At 49.8% G+C, this 20183-nt stretch overlaps 7 protein-coding genes across 7 annotated transcripts; 2 read left to right on the forward strand and 5 right to left on the reverse strand.

Annotated features, from left to right (window-relative positions):
* Nucleotides 1-308: 308 nt before the first annotated feature.
* Nucleotides 309-3800, reverse strand: TRV_00023 (uncharacterized protein; the record flags this gene model as incomplete). Its single annotated transcript, XM_003025715.1, has 4 exons — nt 309-568; nt 625-1948; nt 2024-2083; nt 2154-3800. The coding sequence occupies 4 exons, from the start codon at nt 3798-3800 to the stop codon at nt 309-311; spliced, it is 3291 nt and encodes a 1096-aa protein (XP_003025761.1).
* Nucleotides 3801-4442: 642 nt separating this feature from the next.
* TRV_00024 (uncharacterized protein) lies at nt 4443-4577 on the forward strand (the record flags this gene model as incomplete). Its single annotated transcript, XM_003025716.1, has 1 exon — nt 4443-4577. The coding sequence occupies one exon, from the start codon at nt 4443-4445 to the stop codon at nt 4575-4577; it is 135 nt and encodes a 44-aa protein (XP_003025762.1).
* A 777-nt stretch (nt 4578-5354) lies between these two features.
* On the reverse strand, nt 5355-5753 carry TRV_00025 (uncharacterized protein; the record flags this gene model as incomplete). The annotated part of the gene is made up of 1 exon (XM_003025717.1): nt 5355-5753. One exon carries the CDS (start codon nt 5751-5753, stop codon nt 5355-5357), a length of 399 nt encoding a protein of 132 aa, XP_003025763.1.
* Nucleotides 5754-7495: 1742 nt separating this feature from the next.
* On the reverse strand, nt 7496-8300 carry TRV_00026 (uncharacterized protein; the record flags this gene model as incomplete). The annotated part of the gene is made up of 2 exons (XM_003025718.1): nt 7496-7792; nt 7890-8300. 2 exons carry the CDS (start codon nt 8298-8300, stop codon nt 7496-7498), a joined length of 708 nt encoding a protein of 235 aa, XP_003025764.1.
* A 2871-nt stretch (nt 8301-11171) lies between these two features.
* On the reverse strand, nt 11172-12719 carry TRV_00027 (CHL4 family chromosome segregation protein, putative; the record flags this gene model as incomplete). Its single annotated transcript, XM_003025719.1, has 1 exon — nt 11172-12719. One exon carries the CDS (start codon nt 12717-12719, stop codon nt 11172-11174), a length of 1548 nt encoding a protein of 515 aa, XP_003025765.1.
* Nucleotides 12720-13660: 941 nt separating this feature from the next.
* Nucleotides 13661-15720, forward strand: TRV_00028 (bZIP transcription factor, putative; the record flags this gene model as incomplete). The annotated part of the gene is made up of 6 exons (XM_003025720.1): nt 13661-13931; nt 13965-13983; nt 14174-14342; nt 14502-14569; nt 14737-15023; nt 15044-15720. The coding sequence occupies 6 exons, from the start codon at nt 13661-13663 to the stop codon at nt 15718-15720; spliced, it is 1491 nt and encodes a 496-aa protein (XP_003025766.1).
* Nucleotides 15721-16926: 1206 nt separating this feature from the next.
* Nucleotides 16927-19297, reverse strand: TRV_00029 (uncharacterized protein; the record flags this gene model as incomplete). Its single annotated transcript, XM_003025721.1, has 4 exons — nt 16927-17333; nt 17403-17977; nt 18040-18923; nt 19115-19297. 4 exons carry the CDS (start codon nt 19295-19297, stop codon nt 16927-16929), a joined length of 2049 nt encoding a protein of 682 aa, XP_003025767.1.
* Between the last annotated feature and the right edge of the window lie 886 nt (nt 19298-20183).

Here is a 20183-nt window from a genome sequence, read left to right on the forward strand (position 1 = left end):
TTAAATGATGCTCACTGACTTGGGTGGGAAGGTCTCGGAATAAAAACGTGGGAAGAAAGGAAGAGAAAGGGGAGGAGAGGAGTTGGGGAGTTTTGCGCGGTTGGTTTTGGGTGCGTGAGTATTTTAATTACTGCCAACGGGCTTTCGTCTTGCATTATTAACAGTTGAAGAGATTCGAGGGGCACCTTGAATCATTCGTGGCTCTTTCATAAAATTCGGGTCCAATTTTGCCGGCACTGGAACTGGAGTAAGTAATGCTACTCAAAACCTGAGGAAAGGGTATAAACTGATGACATGGCGAAAATATACTAACCTCGAGTGACGACAGACTTCCAATCCAGGGAGGTTGGTATCTCCTTCCGTGTGGTTGGTGAAAAGGAGGAGGCACTTGCTGATCGCCAGAGATGATTGGAAGTATCGCTCAAAAAATCAGTAGTCATTCGTCCGGAAAAGAAAGTTGAGCGACCGCGGTTGCGCTTAGATAGCACAATTTCGTCGAACAGGATAATTCGTGGGTCCTTTGACTTTTGCTTCGCGCGTTCCCGTTCGCTGATAAATTCGTTGAAGCCTGCAGCCAAATTAGTAATAACGCCCAAACTCTCTTAGCTTTGACTTAATACATACCTTGAGTTTGCTGCAGGACTGTCATGTATGCTGCATGTTCGTGTGGTAAACTCTTGAGGAAAGCTTCCATTTGGAAATCGTAAGTAAGGCCGTTCTTCTTCTTGTCTCCAGTGGCAGGCCTGAGGAATTTCTTGTAGGTATACAGTAAACTCGCAAAGCATCGTACGAAGGCAGCGCGGATCTGATCTGGATGGAATGCAACAGGGCACACCAGACAAATCTGCCCAGCACAGCGGTGGTGTACAATGGTTGTGCAACCGGTGCACCTATAGGTTGCCTCGTCTGCTCTTTCATCACAAATGTCACATGTCGATCTTTCATCCACAGGCCGTAATAATTGCAAACAATGACCTTCTATCATAGTGGATCCAGCTGGGCTCCGTATAGGTTGGAAATGTTGAGGCATTATTGTTGAGGCAGCGATTGTGGATTGTGCATATATCGACGGTGCGTATACGGAAGTTCCCGCATCCGTATTTAATGTAGTTACCGAGAGATTTGAGGAATGACCGAGGAAAGGAACGCTGGGTCTCCTGGGTATCTGCCGTCGATCGATGGCTAGTGACGAGCTCCTGCGGGAAGCCTGGTCAAAGTGGCCCGATCGCTTTTCACGAAGGGATGCCTGCAATGCAAACCCGGAATCGTTCCGAGAGATTGGAGTAGATGGGTGCGGGAATTTAATAGAGGTTGGCGAGGCGGTTCTGGGTGAGGACGGGTTACTGTTCTTTGAGGTAGAGCTGGTAGAGGGTCGTTCATTGCCTCTTGAGAGGGAAGCGTCGCCTTTGGAGCACAGGAAGGTATTGTAGATAGGAGCAGGGTTAACGGATGATTGCTGTCCAAAAGATGCAGAGTTTAAAGCAACGAATTTGGGTAAGTTTGTAGATGGCGCCTTTGGAGAGTATATTGATGGGATCTCTGCGGGGACACAATCGTACGGGAAGGTCTCCATGGCATATGCAGGTGGCCCAGCGCTAACACCGTAGCGATGGTGAAGAGGAGCAGCAGCTTGCAGCAAGGATTGGAGTTTTCGGCGTTGATGGCGAGGGAGAGGGGTGGGACGAGATGTGCTTTCGATGAGATCCTGGTCGAGATCAACGAGAACAAAGTCGTCTGCAGGAAATTCGATATTTTCATATCGTCTTTCGATGCCGACGATATAAGGGCAGGGTGCTTCGATAGCTTGGATAAGCCGAGCCGGAAGAATGGGTATAAAAACGCCAGTCCACTGGAAAGGGAATAGGAGTTCTATCAGTGCTTTACTTGCGAGATTTAACATAGAGATGTAGGATGATAGGAATATTATTCTCGATTCGGCGAGAGCATACTAGGGGATTGTTAGCCACTTGCAACAGTTTTAAAACGTAAGGAAGATGGAAAAAAAAAAAAAAAGGGAACATACCTCGAATAATATGATAATATTTGAAACTGAGAGAGCGCGGAATAGGGGGTATAGATCAGTCTATTTAACGGGGGTCAGTTAGCATGCAATTTTCGTAAAATAGCCAAAAGTGGATTGATCTTTGACTGACATTTCGAGATCCGGGGAGTTCGTTAAGAGCTTCCTTTCTAGCAAAGAGCCGCAATTCGCGGATTGAGAGTTCCACCTGTGTTTTGGAAGATATGGGGCTGAAGGCCTCCATGCACAGGTTTACCACGTATCTCTCAAGGGGCTGCCATCTGCCTACCCTGGGAGAAGTCGGGGGAACCCTCAAGATAGCGCCGTCCATCATGGGCACTGTGACGGCTTTGAGCCACTCTTTCCAAAACGTCACCATGGAGGCATCCTTTCCAAGAATTCCGTAAGCCCGAGGTATCCAAAACCCGGTATCTCCGTCGGTTAACCCGTCGATCTTGGAGGCGGCACCGTGGCGAACGGGGCGCAAAAGGTCAGCCATCAATCCAATCTTCTCCTCAACGGCGCTTATTTCATCCTCAAGGTTCTCTCGGGAAGCAGACCCAGAGGGGACAGTAGGGAGCTGAGCGAGCAGCCGAGAAAGCTTAGCACGTTCAAGGCCGAGCCGTTCGCCTAGACTGGCGGCGAGCTCTCTCTCCTCGTTAGTCATGTTATCTCTTCTCCATTCCTCGCATCTCTTCTCCAGCTCGTCTGCGGCATTATGGTTCAAGGGAATCCACACGGTCACACAGACCCCGTGGAGCTTAGACCCATCACCACCAGTCATTGCAAAGCCATGCCAGGTTGACCTCGGCCGCTGGTCAGAAGAGACGATGTTTATGTCGTTGGGGAAGGCGAACATGGGGATGTAGTCTGGGAACTTCCCTCTCCGTTGGTTTTCGTTGGGGGCACCCTTGGGCGGGTATCTATCGAGAAGGACTGGTTCGAATTTCCGTTTCAGCGGGTGCATGTTTGCAGGCATCTCGAGCGGCTGGGGTACTGGAATGACTGAATTGTAGTTGCTTAGGCGTCTGGATGTTCGAACCGAAGCTAGAAGTAACCATGTTAGCTGTACGTAGTAGAAAAAATAGGACCTGGTGAGCAAAAAGAAAAGGGGGTGATGGGGAGAGGGAGACGAACATTGCCGTGCAATGGAGGGCTGTCTTTTCATGCTGCTCATGTCTCTAAAGGACATGTGCCTTCGGACGGTCCCAATGCTGGACTTTAACGAATTGACATCTTCGGCGACGATCTTCTGTGTCCTCGGTCGAGGCTTGGGTCTGTTTGGCACCACGGCCCCGGCACTGAGAGTCAGGTCCGTCAAGAAGGAGTCTCGCTCGGAGGCGAACTTGCGAAGGGCGTCGTCAAAGTCGGCCTCGCTGAGAAACGAGCTTCCTGTGCTGGCTCCGTTCGTACTGGAAGCAGCTTTGATGGTCAGACTGCTCCTGTTGCTATGGGGCTCTGCAGCGCTCGAGGAGGCCGGCTCAAAGGTCGAGGAGCGGAAGGAGAGCCGCGCCTCGTCGCCGGTCTTGGGGAACTGGACGGAGTTTCTGTTCGAGACGGCCGGCGAGGTGCCTGTCGACAGGCTCTCCTCCTCGACCTCTGCGTCTGCGTCCTCCTCGATGGTATCTGTGACCGGCGGCGCAGGCGACCGGGACGCCTTGTATTCCTCCCCGAGCTTCGAGTATATGTCCAGGATCTCTGAGCCGTCCACGCCGGCTATCCAGAAGAACTCGGCCAGTGGAGCAGACGAGGGCGTATCGACTGTGAGCGCGGGAGCCATCGCGGGAGGATTTCAAGGGCTCCTGGGGGCGTATGTATGTATGTATGACTGTATGTGCGTATGTATGTGCGTGTGTGTGTGTGTGCGAGTTGGGTGTTGTAGACGGCGGCCCTGAGAGGCAAGATCCGGGAGTCGCTGTCAGGCCAACGCTCCCTGGCGCATGAGGAGCGATCGGGCGGCAGGCTCCTGGTATCCCTCTGGTCGACCGACGAGAGGCAGCTGTCGCCCTGCAGAGCGAGTGTCTGGCCAGAGAGCAGGCCCAGGGCTGGCTGGCGAGCGGGCTCTTGGAGCTGCGAAGGCGACGAGGCAGAGCTTTTTTCNNGCCTGCGAGCAGGACGAACCGAACCGAGCAGGGCGATCGAGGGCGATCGAGGCAGAGGCAGAGAGACAGAGAACAGAGAACAGAGACAGAGACAGCCAGCCGCAGTAGAAGCAGACGACCGCAGACGATCCGATGAAGCTGTTTACGACTGTCCCGTTCGACCGGCGAGGACGCTCTGGCAGCGAGGAGGGAGAAGGGGGGACGAGGACGGGAGGCGGAGGGCCAGCTAGCTGGGGTTAAGCCGTCTGCGTAAGTAAACAGTCTACTTGAAACCCGCCAGCATGCATCAGCTAGCCGTTTGACAGGCGACGAAGAGTAAGATGAAGAAGAAGAAGAGGACGAAGGAGAAGGAGAAGAAGAAGAAGAAGATGATGATGATGAAGACGAAGATGAGGAAGATGAGGACGATCTCGGGCAAATCGACGACCCCCCAGAGCAACGCGCGGGATCGATAGGACGGCGGATATTATGGACAGGGAGATCTTCCCTACAGGCGTGCCAAAACTAATAGTGCCTGCTATATATATACCTATATACTTGCACGCAGATATACATCGAGATGTCGAGATGTCGGGATATCGCCCTGCCTCAGCGTGTCTACGGGGCTGGCTCGAGCAGCAGCAGCAGGAGTGAAAGACCGACAGACAGTCACAGGCCACCCTGTTTTTGGGCGGATGAAATCTCCATCGACGGCCGAGGATGTGGAGAGCACCGCGATGATGCGCATAAGCTACATACTGGGGTTGCTATGAGACCCTCTGCCTGGCTGCTGGGTGGTTGGTGATTGTATATCGCTGGGACGGGACCAAACCTCGATGTCCACCCACAAGGCGGGCGGCGTCATAACTACGGAATACTACTCCTCCTACTATTATTATTGCTACGGAGTCGTTAACTGGCTGCTCGGGCGACCTATGACATGGCCTGTCTGTTTGCAAAGCCGCATGTTCCTGTTTGTTTAATCCATCGGCATCGCATCGACAGACTCCAAAACGGCGGAAGATTTCCCCCTGGGGGCCCCTTAATATTCAACTACTGGGATTGCGAGGCCTGGGACTGCCAGTCATCGCCTTTCGAGACAGCCGGCCGTCTTCTGCTTCGAGAGACACGCACACAGAGACACAGAGAGAAAGCTGAGAGGGACGAAAGTGACGATGAAGAACTCAACCTGCACCCACCCCTCAAGTGGAGAGCGTTCAGGGGATATACGGCCGATCTACAGGGATCGAGGATTACAACCGGTCAGCAGCAAAGAATACGACGCCTTTCCCCAGGCCGGCAGGGCACTGATTGGCTTCACGGTTCCACGAACTGCTCCAGCAGGCAGGCCCAAAGTTCATGTCCACCGCAAAGGGGGAGCGGGAGATAACTTTTCTTGGGTCGAAGAAGATCAAGAGCCACCCATTTCTCCAGAGAGGGCTCAGTGGCGTTTTCCGGACGGAGTACGTGTACCGTTTACTCTCTCCCCTTTTCATCAAATCATCAGCAAGGACAATTTTTTTGGGATTTACCTCAAAATATGCTCCGTATTCCGTCCATGGATGCCGGCGCTTGCTTTTTCGCTCAAGGCGATCTCCTCCCACTCGGAAATTCCCCTTCCACATCCACATGGTCTGTTCTTCGGTCTGCATCCGGATTCCACCCCTTTTTTTCGGGCTTTCTTTCATACTTCTCCCTTTTTATTTTAATTTTTATTGGCGAGCCACAGAGAATAATGATAATCTTGCGGGATCAACGGTTCCAGTGTTACTCGAGTCCGGTTTGGTTGCGAATAGGGCTTTTTCCTTGCTGCGTTGGACAGAGGAGAGACAGTGTACCAGGGAGCCTGCGTGCTGAACCAGACCACACGCGATCGCCTGGAACATCCGCTGCATGCCAAACGGTTATTCGTTTGCTTGATTCTCGACTCCTTTCGGCCCTTTCAAACTCTCGCCACCCGCAGAAGCTAAGTTTGGGTGTGGCCAAAATTTGAGCAACCTGAAGGCCCAACAGCTAACAGATTTTAGCTATCCAGAGATCCAGCTGTCCATGCCGGCGGCCATAAAAAGGCCGAATAAGTGCCGTGATTTCGGCGCATGAATAATATCTACAGTAAGAGAGAGCATCCCAACTGCTTCTCCTGTCCCTGGCTGCGTCACCATATGCATGTTGTGTTCCTGCATATCGCTTCAAGCAGGGCATGAGGACACATGTAAGTATGTAAATGCGTTGGACGGGCGTTGAATGTCTTACTTTTTCTTCGCCGCCAGCTTCAAACTAGCTACAGGGCTGCTCCTTGCTGCCTGAAGCGTGCCTCGCCTTCCGAGCTCGATCCCCGACATTCTCCCGACCTATCTATCCTTTCCTGGTAAAATATAGATAAACATCGAAACAAATTGCTGAGCCCTTGTGACACCCCGTCCTCTCCATTAGTTAAACTCGTCGAGCTTAGCTTGAATATGTGCCAGGGAAAGGGCTAGATGCAAGCTATATTTACATAAAACAGGAGAGAAGCTCTCTAGTTTGAAACTTCGGCCATGGCTCGCCAAGGGCTGGGAACAAGGGGGGGATCGCTTTCTCGCCTGAGATTGATTAACCGCCTGCCCTAAAGACGCTTGAGATTCCGTCTTCCAGAATATCGGGAGCGGGATTGCTCGTTGAATGGCAATGTTCCTTGCTGAACTAATTCCTTACTTGTACGTGATTGTTTGCCGGGGCCTCAGCTAAATCTGCTCGGGTGCGGGTGGCTTGCTAAAAGATGATCGACCAGAGAATCCATGTCTCGCATCTCGATATCTTCCCCAAGAAAGCTAAGATCGAGCTAAAGTAGCTAAGCAGTTAATTGCTCCATCACACGTATCGGCATAAGCAGTGTTAGATACGGATCCTCTCCGCAAAAGGTCCCCTCCATTTCCAGAGCGGCACCGTCAATGTCCATTACGGGGTAAGTTAGAGGCAAGTTTCAACTCGCTGAAATTAACTAGTTATCTATCTCATCAAATTCGTTATCGGGTGATTCGTAAGATAGGGGAAAAGACACTGGCACCACTAAGTATGCGACTCAGCCACCTACCCTCGAGCCTGGGATGATACCACAGTTAACACCCCCTTTGCCTCGCGGACTTGGTTGGCTTCCCCCTCGTTGAGATGTGCTGGAATGCCACGTAGGAACCGACATCCCTTCTCTTCCATCGATAAGCGCTCAGGTACGAACCAACCCTGATGCACGGTTGCTGGGTTCATCCGCGCCCCCCCAAAAAAGTTCGAAGAGGGCAGTCAGCCCGATGCAAGCATCTACCCATGTAACGGCATTCCTTTGCATGCCAACACATATCGACCAGGGCCCGGTTATTATTGCCAGGGAACAGGAGGGGAAATGTGTATAAGCATTTATCTATGCTCTCCGTTTTGTCATCAAATTTCCTGTCGTCAGGTACCCCTTCTCTCCCATCGCGCTCCGCCACTGTATAGACAGCTGACCGAGCGCTGTGCGACCATCTCGACTGATGTCTCTCTGCGTCGCTTCAAGACCTTCCTGCTGCCCTTCTTCCTGCTCAACCAGAAATGCAACCTGGACCACATCTCTTGGTGCTAGCGTTGGAGCTATTTTCTTTTGATCTCCATCCTTCTCATAGAAATCCCAATTTAACGACGTCGATTTGAATGGAGGCTTAGAATTAAGCGTTGGGACCTATCTATTGGTTAACTCTCGTCTTCTTCATATCTTAAAAAAATTATAGTAAAAGAATTGCAGGAAGCATGCACGTTTGTGTGACTGAAGCTCTTACCCCTAGAACAATCATTCCGTCTCCAACATTCTCAAGCTGTGCTTCCAACGCAAAACGAAGTAATCGTGTCTTTCCAAATGGTCCGGCTGAACGGTCCTCTATTTCACGCGGAGCTAGCTCAGTAGCCTTGGTCCTTACACTTAGACACGGCTGGGCAACAAACTGATAAAGCTTCCTGGATGTTCGCGCCCTGCCCCCCGAAGCCTGAAACCCGCTTGGTGCGTCTTTGTTGGGAGCCATCATCGTTTCAGTGTAATTCACGCTCACTGCCAACAAATGGTTGCCCTCCTCCTTAAGGTCAAAGTGAATTATCTTCTGTACAGAGGCAGCAGTGGATGTACCAGTCGGCTTCGTAGGCTCTTCATCTGCTGGGAGGAGCTCCAGTGGGATCGTCTGAGAGGGCGTTTGCATATCCGCCTGTATTCTGACGGAGGTCACGACCCGCGAGTTCCCGCCAAGCGCTTCATTGTTGGCAGATAGCGAGCACGCAAACGTCTCACCAACATATGCAGATCCAAACGATGGTGGTAAGGTGAGCTATTTTATGACAAGCATCTTGGATCAGTTTCATGAAAATTATAGGGAGGGGTCTCCAAAACCCACATTTGGGCTGAATATGAATTGCGAATCTGAGGTAGTTGAAGGATAGCTGAGAGATGCGATTTTGGAGAATTGTGCGTCGGACACTGGAATAGGATGTTGTAGCGAGAGAGAAGGCCGCGAAAGCCTGTGGTCCAAGGCGTCAGTTGCTGATTCTGGTCAACCTGTGGCTTCGCGCTCACCGTAAGACTAGAACAGCTGTCAATCTAGATAGTCGTACCAAGAGAGGAGAAGAGGCAGCTTAGTTACCTTTCAAAGAGATGGAGTGAGGCTCCTTATGCGCATCAGCGCCGGAGACGGCTCGTGGCCGCGACATGGGTGGTGGCTATACAGCTCGGTCATCAACCTCGAGCTTTCAAGATGTTCTCTGATGTCTCTTTTGGCTTTCAAGATGGGCCGCCGATAAGATAAGATCCTATTCCGGATTCAGTCTAGCGCGCGGAAGCTCCAATTAAGCTCGAATAACACAAGAAAAGAGAAGATCAAAGAGAACATCGAAGCATTTTCCGATGCTAATTTAGAGTAGAGGTCGTGATGTCTGCTGAGAGACTCCAATTAAAGCTATGGGTACTAACGAAGGAGCTCAAGATCATATAGATAACCAGGGACTTTTATCTTGTTGTAACTATGATCAACTTTCAGGTCGGCGCGTCCTTGGCTAGAGCTGCTTTTCATAGTGTCGCCAGACTTCTGCCGACTGTTCTTGGTTATGCTTTATGGGCCTGACTTGAGTACATTAGACAGATAGATAGGAAGCAGACCTGAGGACGCGGTGTTGGTATTGTTGACTTCCCTCTCTTACTAACAATTGATCGCTGTCTCAAGAACTGGAGCCAGGTTGATCTCAGTCCAGTCAGGTGCTGCCTAGACCGGATCAATTATGATCCAACGTGCTAGTTAGTTAGGTATGACTGCCTGGCTCCATTCCTAATGTACCTAAAATTGATACCGTGACAAGGGGCATACTATCCACCTGCAAGTATCAAATATTGTTGAGGAAGGATTTCTTCTATAAGCGGTCTACCAACATCTTATAGTTAGCTGTACCCGGCTCTCTTTATAACTGAAGGAGAAGAGGGAACATCAGTTTCAGCAATTTGTTCTTTTCTTAGCACCTACGACGACCTGTTACTGTTAGATACCACTATGCTCTAGCCAGCACCATGAAAAGGAAGAGACAAGCGGACGCTGCTAGTGACCAGCCCGGTCCTGCTCGGCGGGCTCGAAAAACCCGGGCTGTGCCAAGGGGTGCAGATGTCATTGAAGGCACTGGCGAAGCAGCATCTCAAGCAATATCAAAGTCACCAAATAAACCGAAAAAAGCGCCTCGTCAAAAGGACGAAGAGCGTAGGCTCCGTGCGTTTAGGTCCAAACCACCGCAGACCTACTTCGTCAAGTTAGACCGAGCAAGGACCCAAAGGTTAATAGCCACAAGATTATTACCCAGACCAAGCCCCCTACTGTATAACTAGCAGCATCCTAACATGTTATAGATTATTTGTTCTTAGGAGGACAAGAGGAGGAACCGAAGAAGCCCCAGAGGAATATATTGACATTGCCGGCTCAACCGGCAATATATACCAAGTGGTCATCGGGAAAGAGCCGTCCTGCACCTGTCCTGATGCAAAGAAAGGCAACCAATGCAAACACGTCGTATATGTAGGGTCATGCTCAAAGAGAATCCTTACATCTTCAAATCCCTCTCCTAAGGAAATATCCTAAATGTCGTCTCAGGTCCTATATCATGTCCTCCGAGCCCATGAACATCTCCGCTACCAGCTCGCGTTTCTATCATCGGTATGAAAATTCGTTTACATAGAGCATGTAACCAAAACAAATACTTATCGAATTCATCTACTAGGAGTTACGCGAGATTTTCGAGAATGCGCCGCAAAATCCTGCGGAGGCCGCTTCTACAGGCAACACTAAGGGGATCCGCAAAGAAATTGACGGGGACTGTCCGATTTGCTTCATGCCGCTTGAAGCTGAAAATGAATCGATAGTGTGGTGTAAAGCAGCCTGTGGTAACAATATTCATCAGACTTGTTTTCAGCAGTGGGTTTCCAGCCAGAGGGGAAAAGAGATCCGATGTGTTTACTGGTATGATGCTGCCCATATATCTCTACTACGTGGTATTCCGTATCTATCGTTATTCTAATCGCCTTATTTCAGTCGAACTCCTTGGGAAGCAAACGATGTTCCTGCTTTGGAAAACTTGCTAGAAACAGGTCAGCTTAATAGTGAAGGGTACCTGAATGTTGGTGCGAGCCTGGGGTTGAGCTGCCTACGGGGTATGAACACATCTTTGTATACCATTTCCTTCCCTGGCACTGCGCTTGTGTTTGAAGCTGCATATATTCCTCGTAAATTACTAACCTTAACTGCAGATTGTTCTACATATCATCAGCCCTTGGGTTACCGACGGCGGTATCGCTAGCTCTGGCATAGTGTGCTTCTCTCTCTCGTGTACTTGTGCCCGACCAGGTGTAAGCTATCAATAATTCGTGCCTCTAGAAGCGCATTGGATTGACATACCCTACTACTCGCTCCTTCAGGTTTAATATATATAATTAAAGTCCGATTTTTCATTCGTACTGTAATGTGCTGAGGACACAAATATATACAACTAAGTAAAGAAGTAACAGCACTTGGTAACGTCCCTATCCCGTCCTAGCGAGTAAATTATGGTGTCACTGTTACACCTCCCTTAATTACAGCGCTACTAACGCCATCTTCACCTGTCATCCATGACGGCATACGGTTAGGGTCAATCACACCCAGTTCTGCCAGCTGTCGTAGGCCTGCTACGACATCCGAGCCCGAAAATGTGAGTGAGACCACTGTTTGATGAGGAGATGAGCCCGGCTCTAGCGTTGGAGAATCTTGAAGTTGTATCTCGAGGCGATCCAAAGCTGGATTTGGAGTTATTTGCGGTAGGGATTGGTCAGTGGCAGATGATAGGGTAGTTTTGTTTTGGTCGGGAAGTGGCTGAGGCGTTAGGTTGAAAGATGGCAAGGCACGATTCGGGTCCCCAGAGGTACCGAACCGGGACATTATAGCTTGTTTTCGTTTCTTTAGTGATTGGGAATCAGGTCTTGGCTCGTTAACTGGCCGCTTCTGCCTCTTCGTGGGAGAATGACCGAGGTTTTCCTTGTCATCAAATGATGACTTATTTGTATTATTATTTGTGGTTCGGGCGTTTCCATTCTTAAAAGGCACAGCGTTGCTTATCCTGGGCTCTAGGGGCCCAGTCTCAACAACTGCATCTGCAAAAACGGAAAAGGCACCGATAGCAGCAGGTGTTCTCCAGGGCCCCCGGAGTGTAAGCAAGGTATGTAGGCTCTTTGCTGCCAGAGATGTGGAGGTAAGTGAGTACCGCTGTTGGGGCCGTGAGAGAGCTTTTGGGACTGCGTCGTTGATTATGCGCCGTAATGTCCGGGCATCGGTAGAGTACATATTATTATTCCCATCCCTTTTTGAGTTTGAAGTTAAAACAAGTGAGGAGTATATAAAAGGTGTGCTGTCCGGGAAGGCAAGATAGATTAATCTTGAGCTATCGATAAAGGTATGAGGGGATTGGCGTGGGAATTGGTAGGGAGAGTCGATGGCTAGTATTCGAACGAGCGTTAAGGGGAGTGAATGGAATCGGTGGATGTGGTAATGTGCTTTAACGAGCGGTGATATTTCACGCTGCATAGCTTTGATAAAGCTGGAAGCCTGGAAGTGCGGAAGAGCCGTCGCATAATCTTCATTGTCCCTAGAGTCGCTAGGTAGTGATGATGCTGATGCGCTGCTTGCATCTACTCGGAACGCTGTCCACCGGTGGCTGGATGGATGTTCTTCGATATGTCGCACATCTGCCATCGCAAGCTGCCGAAGCGTTAAACCATGGCGCCAATCCCCTTCTAGAATCCGATCGATCACTTCTCTCTTTCCACCCTTTTGGCCTTGGAAATCATTATATATTATCTTCAGGTCTTCCACGCTTTGAGCTGGTGAATAGGGGCTCGTATCATCGTCATGCCCTTGTGACTTTGACTGATCGGAAAGTAGGTAGGGGCTGCAACTGGCCAAATTTTTCTTTTCTAGCCATTGAAGAGCCAGAGATATAAGAGATGCCCGTGATAGCTTGCTTAACGTCTTTACCAGCTGATTTGTGGAGGAGGGTATGCGAAAGGTATCTGGTAGACTTGCGGACGTAGGTGTGAGGATGGAGGATTGTCTAGCCATGATTTGGGTATCCTGGCTAGTGGTTAGGGGCGCATGTCCAGAATGCTGGGGTTTCGTTCGACCAAGTGAGCGGATATTGAGGAAGGCCGGAGGGTAGTTTGTGCTGTCTCACAGTTGCGATGGAAGCTGTCGAGCCTCCGGCTTTTGTTTACTTTTTCTTATCAGCAAAATCAAAACAATTTTATGTTGTCATTGATTATGTAACCCAAATTATTCAGAGAATATTTTTATCACGTGATAGTTTTATATGACTAAGCTTAAAATTGCCCGTTCTACTCATAACAATGCTTATTCAGCAGTTAAAGCTAGTATGTGACGGAAATTACAGATAACAATGCCTGCTATTGGAGAAAATTGTTACTAGTTGTATTACTCTGTAATCACGTGTCGAGTTCTTGATACATGACAGCAATAATGACTTCAAAAAGTCGCGCCCACAGAGAATAACTGAAGCGATGGCAGTAAAACATAGTGAGCATTTGTTCAATCAATGGATCTGTATTTCTATCTATTTAAGTGGCCAACTCCTGAATACCTCTGAGAGGCGCAATAATACCCCCCAAAACACTGAACTGGAATGTCGTCATGAGGCGGCTATGATGTCATCGGTTGACCTATGCGTTTTTCCTTTATCAGCGACGAGGCGCTGCGTAAGGTGCGGAGTGGGAAACGAGAAAAAACCCGACCCGGAAAAGGTGCACGCGATGAATATTCAGATGTAGTATCAAGTCTCATCGGCCAGAGGCCTCAACTCATACGTTGCTCATCATCATAAACAAGACGTGTTCTTGACGAGGTCCTTACCTGGTGAGTCCGCTTTCCCTCCCCTCTCCCGCAGGCCAGGGCGGCTAGGCCAGTTCTGACGGTGAGATTCTTCTAGACATCTGATCAGTGTCAGAACACAGGTTGGAGACCAGTGGGCTGAGGGAATACGGCCAGTGATGATATCAAAAAGCCAGAACAACGGCCGATGCCTCTGCTTTCGGGTACATGGCGTTTGCGTGTTGGTGGCTAGTTCTGAGGTCGCCTATCTCCAGTGCGAAGGGAAGAGAGGGGATAATGATGAAGATGGGAAGAAGAAGAAGAAGAAGAAGAAGAAGAAGAAGAGAACGAGGAGGAGGAAGATAGACGCTGGCAGCATCTTTATACCCTTCTACGTTGTCGTTTTCATGCCTCTACGGAAGGTGCAAGCAAAACACGGAGATTTCTACGGTAAGTGCTATTGATGGCAATCTAAAACGGCAGGTTTCACTGCTAGAGATGAGTAAATAGCCAGCGGAGAATGAGTAGGGAGAGGGAGAGGACTGGTAATGGAAGTTGATATCCGATCATTGGCCTTTTGAAGGCTCTTGGAAGGCAGCTTAGATGGCTCTCTGCCGGGATTTCTACTGGTGCATGCGCGGTCATAACCCACTGTCTCTGTAAAACAGATCCCTACATAGAATATAGCATAGCTATCCTACCCTATGTCTCTACTCTATGTCTGGCCTACGTCTTTCAACGTCTATCAAACACCCATCTACGCTCGCTCTACAGTCTCACAATGCCAAGCCGGCTGTTCGTCCGAACGGAGGAACCCGGACACAGCGGGAGAACGCGGAAAACACAGCCGAGGATGCTTATGTAAGTAAATCGCGCGTGGGCGACCAACAAAGCGGATTTGTCATCTTCGTCCCCGCCCGCCTCGGAAGCCGGAGACGGACGTCGCCAACAGGATCTGGCACCTGAGTTGCCGCAGCGGTTTTTGCGTTCCAAACTCTTCCTTTTTCCTGTCCTCCACAGCCAGCCAGCCAGCGACAACCCACACCAGACGACGAACCGTCAGCAGTCAGCAGCATAGAACAGCGTGCGTGTGCGTCCTCGATCTCAAGACGACAGACCCCCCGAATCGACCTGCTGGCACAGGCTGCGACCGCTGGACGCTGACCCGGACAGGCACCGGAAGCGCTTGACTCAACAACACCACCGATCGCGGCTGGGAGCCCCAGGGCAGAGCCTGCATCGAGAGAAATCCTAGCCAGGACAGCAGCGCCATGGCCGAATTCAACGGGCGTCGTGCGCCCAACTTCTCGCAGTATCTCAATGAGCTGAACACCTTGCCCTCGCCCTTCGAGCAGACAGCACAGCCAGAAGATCTGGGGTTCGATGTCGACGCCGAACTCGCTCTGTTCACGAACGCAGAGTTCCTCGACTTTGACCCGGCTGGGAATGTTGGCGGCATAGACGAACAGCAGCCTGTCTCTTCGGGAACCGTGAGCCCTGCAAACGGACGGCAGGATATGAACTACGTGGGGATTCTGAATGGTGAGCGTTTTATGTAATAGATATACCTATGATGGCCTCTGGCTCATGCTTACTCGACATGTTTCCGGTCAACGCAGATTTCAACCTTTCCAACTTCCCTTATTTCCAGCCCCAGCAGCCGACGGCCCCAGTACAGTCAACTACCTATCCATCAGCTCAGCCTCTCCCTGCCAACACCTCTCTCCCTCAGTCTACTCCAATCTATCAACCGCAGCAGCAGCAGCAGCAGCAGCAACCACAGCAACAGCACCAACATCTCCCGTCACAACCACAGCTACAAACACCACCACAGCCGGCAGTAACTCAATCACAGCCCGCCACTGTTTCATCCAAAAGGAAGTCTGATGCCACCACTACTTCAGAGGCAGACCGTCTAGCCCAGGAAGAAGACAAACGCCGGCGCAACACCGCTGCCAGCGCCCGTTTCCGCATCAAGAAAAAGGAACGTGAGAAGAACTTGGAAAAGACCGTAAAGGATGTGACGAGCAAGAACTCAGCCCTTGAATCCCGCGTCAGCCAGCTAGAGATGGAGAACCGATGGCTCAGGAACCTCATCGTCGAAAAGAACGGATCTGCCATCAGTGAGGGGGATCTATCTGGCATGTTCCATAAATACCAAGAGGCCACCGGACAGCATCAGAACCAAAAGCAAGCTTCGACGGCAAGTCCCAGCTCAGAACTCAAGTCTTCTCCTTGAATTTTGTTGTGACGGGACATTTCTATTTCGGAATACGACGGTTGCGCTCCTCTCTTTTCCTTACCACCCCCCCGCACTCCATCATCGGGCCACCGTTAACAAGTTCCATTTTTATTTCTATTTATCTTTCATTCTGTTTCTCCCACTTATCAATTCTCATCTGTAATTTTGATATTGCCATTTCTTTTTGTCTTTTTATATCCTGTTGGTGGGCTCCATCTCCCTGCCTCACCTATTGCTCGGTGGTTGAACCAAAAGCGACCTATGAACCATTAATTGCTGCATGCAGTTCAGCAGTACCCAGTCTACAAGGATGCCTTTCAAAGGGCATATCATAGGGAATACACTGTTCCCTTCCCTTCTTGGCTTGAATTTTGGTTGTTGGTGGCCGAAAACGGAGCAGGGCTACGTATGGATGGCCGGTGACGATAATGTTGATGACTTTCCTAAATGAAGATGATGTGTGTTTCTTTTCTTGTGTGACCGTGAAGTGGTCCAGGCCCTTCATTTTCTAGTGCTATATAGCCCAGCAAGAATAAGCAAAAGGCGACACAATTCCAGCTCGTGTTACTCTCAGTTTCTTTTCTTTCGTCTGTAAACCAAGCCATACAGGTCTATGAATTCTAAATATCTCAAATAAATGCTTTAAAATCTCGCTCATCGTATGTACCTATATTCAAATGCAGAAATAATGTCTGTCCCAAGTATATACCCGTCGCCTACCCACCTACATGAATCAGACACCGGCGTAAGCGTCACTACGAAAACCTCAATCCTCTGGTTGGATCCCAGTGTCCGGGCTTCGCTGTACCTGCCGTCGACCCTGTGACAGTCGCATTACTCGAACTGGACGCTGAGGGCTCCACGACAGTCCTTGACTCCGGATACGGAGCAACATGTGCATTTGGTGCGGGCGCCGGAGCAAACTTGATTCCTACTTCAGGGGACCAAATCCCGCCGCCGACCGACGGCATGGTTGCGGGTGGAGGCATGACGTTTGCCCTGGTCGGCTGGGGGGCTGTCAGTGGCTCTACAGGGTTCGTAAAGGACTGCTGATGCTGGTTCTGAGCAGGCATTTGTTGTGATGTTGGTGAATGGGCTGCAATGTTCAGGGCCGCCATGGCGGTGGTGTTGGCAATATCCCTACGTAATAGGTTAGGTAAAAAGGATTCAGTCCTAATATAATGTATCAGGGGGCCTAGAGACTTACGTTTCCATTTGGCTGGCTTCTAGTCTTCGCTGGTTTACGAATTTCTTGCAGTCCTCTCTAAATCGGCCCACGATCCTTGCTAGGTCATTGTAAAACTTCCTCCCTGTATCGATGTTTGATACGATCTCCTTATACTTCAAATAACCAATCTCTAGATCTTGTAGCGCCTTCTCTCTCTCTTTAGTCGAAGAGTCACCCCTACGTGCAGCCGTGAACGCCTTGTTGGCTTCTCGGAGCTGCTCGCCGAGTTCGTCATGTTTCCTCTGCTCCTCAGCAAGCATGTTTCTATCACTGTCATAGCGACGAAGATGTTTCTCGAACAAGCTTTCAAACTGGCTTGGCTGAATCTTCTGCATGGGGAATTCACGCTCTAGGCGTGCTGTTTCTTCAAGGAGTGCAGAATCTAGGGGTATTATTTGTTAGCAACACATCCGTCAAATTAGGTGGATGCTTGGGGTGCCGAGCTCCTTACTGATGTTGTCCGCCTGGGAGCTCTCTCGCAAATCTTCAATTAAGCGTCTACGTCGATTTTCAAGTCGGGTAACTTCGTTCAGTGCACTTCGTAGCCGGCTTATTTCACGTCCCACCTGAGGTGACAGTACAGGTCTTCGGCTGCTGGGTACGAAGGCCTCCAAGTCTCGATTTGTCCCAGCCAGAACCTGCAGAACTCGACCATGTTCATTCAGCTTGCTCTGGATGAAGTTATCGCTGGTATTGGCGGATGAGAGGTAACCTTCTATCTCACTGGTCTGCGCATATAGATTTGGAGCTGCCTTCTCGGATGGCTCTCGAGTCCATCGATCAGTACCATACTTGAGTCTTGCCCTCTGGTCCTCTTCCTTCTCTGCATTCAAAAGATCTACTGCTTCGGTAAAAGTAGCTTTGTCAGTTGCTTTCAACTTGGAAGTGTCGTCCAATGATGTTAAAATGCGGTTCAGCCCATCTTGCTGCCGAATTTCTTCTGCATGAGATACTAGGCTAGGTGGCAGACCCAGGGGCTTTTCGAGTGCCTGGAGAGATCCAGGTAGGTTCAGCGATTGTAGGAGACTATATTTGAATGTTAGATTCGTTAACAAGAAAATCTCAGCGCAATAATCGGAATATCTTACTCTCGAAGCTTCGTTGTCATGGATTCCAGCTCGCCAATGGTCTCATTGACTCGGCGGTCTCTGCGGTCAGCATATATACTAGCTGCAACGTGCACAGCGTAAGGTACCAATTTCGCAAATAGAGCGCGACCTAGAGGAGCACCCTCTCCAATCATGGACAGCCCGTTTATCACTTCAGGTGGAGCTTTGGCGGCGACCATATTAGCCCTGTCCAGGAGTTTCAGCTCCGACTTGGGAGGAACATGATCCAGGTATATCATGTCATTATCTTTTTCAGCCCTTTTCAAGTCTTCACTGACTCTGGATTTCAACCCATTAAGGTCACTGAGAACCACCTTGTTGATCCACCGCTTCTCCTTCAGCGCCTCATTGGCACATAAAAGACTATCTCTCAACCGCGCAACTTCTTCGCCATACTTTCTCTTCTCTAAACAATCAAGTGATTGCCTATACTGAGCAGCCGCGGCGAAGTGGTGATGTTTGGCAGTCATATGATGTATCCAGTCAGTGCTTATGCAGTTGGATTTCACAGCATAGCCGCCGGCATTGATATAATAATCAGAGACCTTCGCGGCTAACCGTGCAATCGAGACATCTTTCAAACCATCTTTCACCGCTTTTTGCCAAAAGCATTCCTGGCTTTGCGCAAGGAGAAGCTCTTCCAAACTTCTCAACGTCATTTCATCCATGTCTTCTGGGGGTGATGTTCGTAGGTCTGGTAGTATATCCGTCCTTATATGCTCGATGACACCGGCAGCCTGGCAGAAATATTTGCATGCAGTCTTCAGGGTCTCCGAGTTGGCGGGAATCAATGAAACGGCAAGCTGTGAGTAAAGTGCAGCGAGATTGAAGAGTATATTGACAAGCTCAAAGCGGAGGTTATTCTGGGATACTAGATCAGTCAAAACAGTCAGCAATTCCTCCGGTTTATGGGGCCTGGTTCAAAAACTGACCTGGTCGTCCTGTATTGAATCCAAAGGCAGGGTACCATGGAAATTCCACGCCAACCTATCAAGCCCTCGCAGTCAATATGATAACCTCGTTATAGGGAGGTAAGGCCGCAAGCTGGACTCACGTCGATAGGAAACTTCCCGCCAATCCATTTTAGCTGTGCAGCATATATCACCAGCCTAGCGATGCCGCTTTCGTGAGGCTCCTGTAAGCTGATAGCATCTGAGCGCATCTGGTCGATTATTATGAAGTCCTCCGCAAACATGTCCGGGTGCTGGTCGTATTTTGTAGAGATGTACTGTTTCATAGCATCGGAGAGGGACACATTGTGAGACCGTCTAAACGGTAACTGTAGGATACTCCTGTAGCAAAGAAAAGGAAAAATCAAGCAGCATGTTAGCCAGTGGTTGCTCTGCGCAGGCATGAGCTGGCGGTGGAGGGGCAGCCGTACGCGGTCTACACCACCCGGAGGACTGAATCACTTACGATGCCATGGTATCTGAGTATTCTGGCGGAGAGGGAGAGAATATCCCGTCTCCTGCAACTCCCGCTCAATAGAAGAGCACTAAGGGTGTGAATCTTGAGCTGCCTGTGGTGTTGGATGTGGTCGACCGGGTAAATATTCGTTTCTACGAGGTTGAGAAGGACGAAAGTTCAAACAAAACACGCGATCACCACAGCGACCTTTTTTACTCTCCGCAAAGTTCACATCCTTAGAACACAACAGCAATAGCAGGCCACAGGGCGACTTACTCGTTAGATAACTACATGGATTGGATGCTGATGAGAAGACGATTTCCGGGATACACGATTCGGTCTTGAAATATGGTTGGAGTGGGTTGGTTGCCTTTGTCCATGCGGCTATGATGCAGGTAACAACAAACCTACCTACTAACAGGTCGATACCAAGGAACCATGGACACAAAAGCAGTGAGAGTTATAATCATTACTACGAGGAAGAAAACAGTCTGGCCAGAATCAAATGCTTGTATTTGCGACTAAAAAAAAGGCCAATATGCATGCAGTGCCTTGATAGAGTGAAAAGAAAGTCCCAAGAGCAATGTCGAACGAGAAGAAAAAAGTAGGAGACTAGGCAGACAAACCCAGTGACAAGGCCTCCGACATCGCAGTTATTCTTGAGTAAAGCAAATATGAACAAGGGCGGAGGCGAAGAGAGATATAGCAATCATCCA

This window comes from Trichophyton verrucosum, assembly GCF_000151505.1.
Source record: "Trichophyton verrucosum HKI 0517 chromosome Unknown contig00003_1.f1.exp, whole genome shotgun sequence".
NCBI lineage: Eukaryota > Fungi > Ascomycota > Eurotiomycetes > Onygenales > Arthrodermataceae > Trichophyton > Trichophyton verrucosum.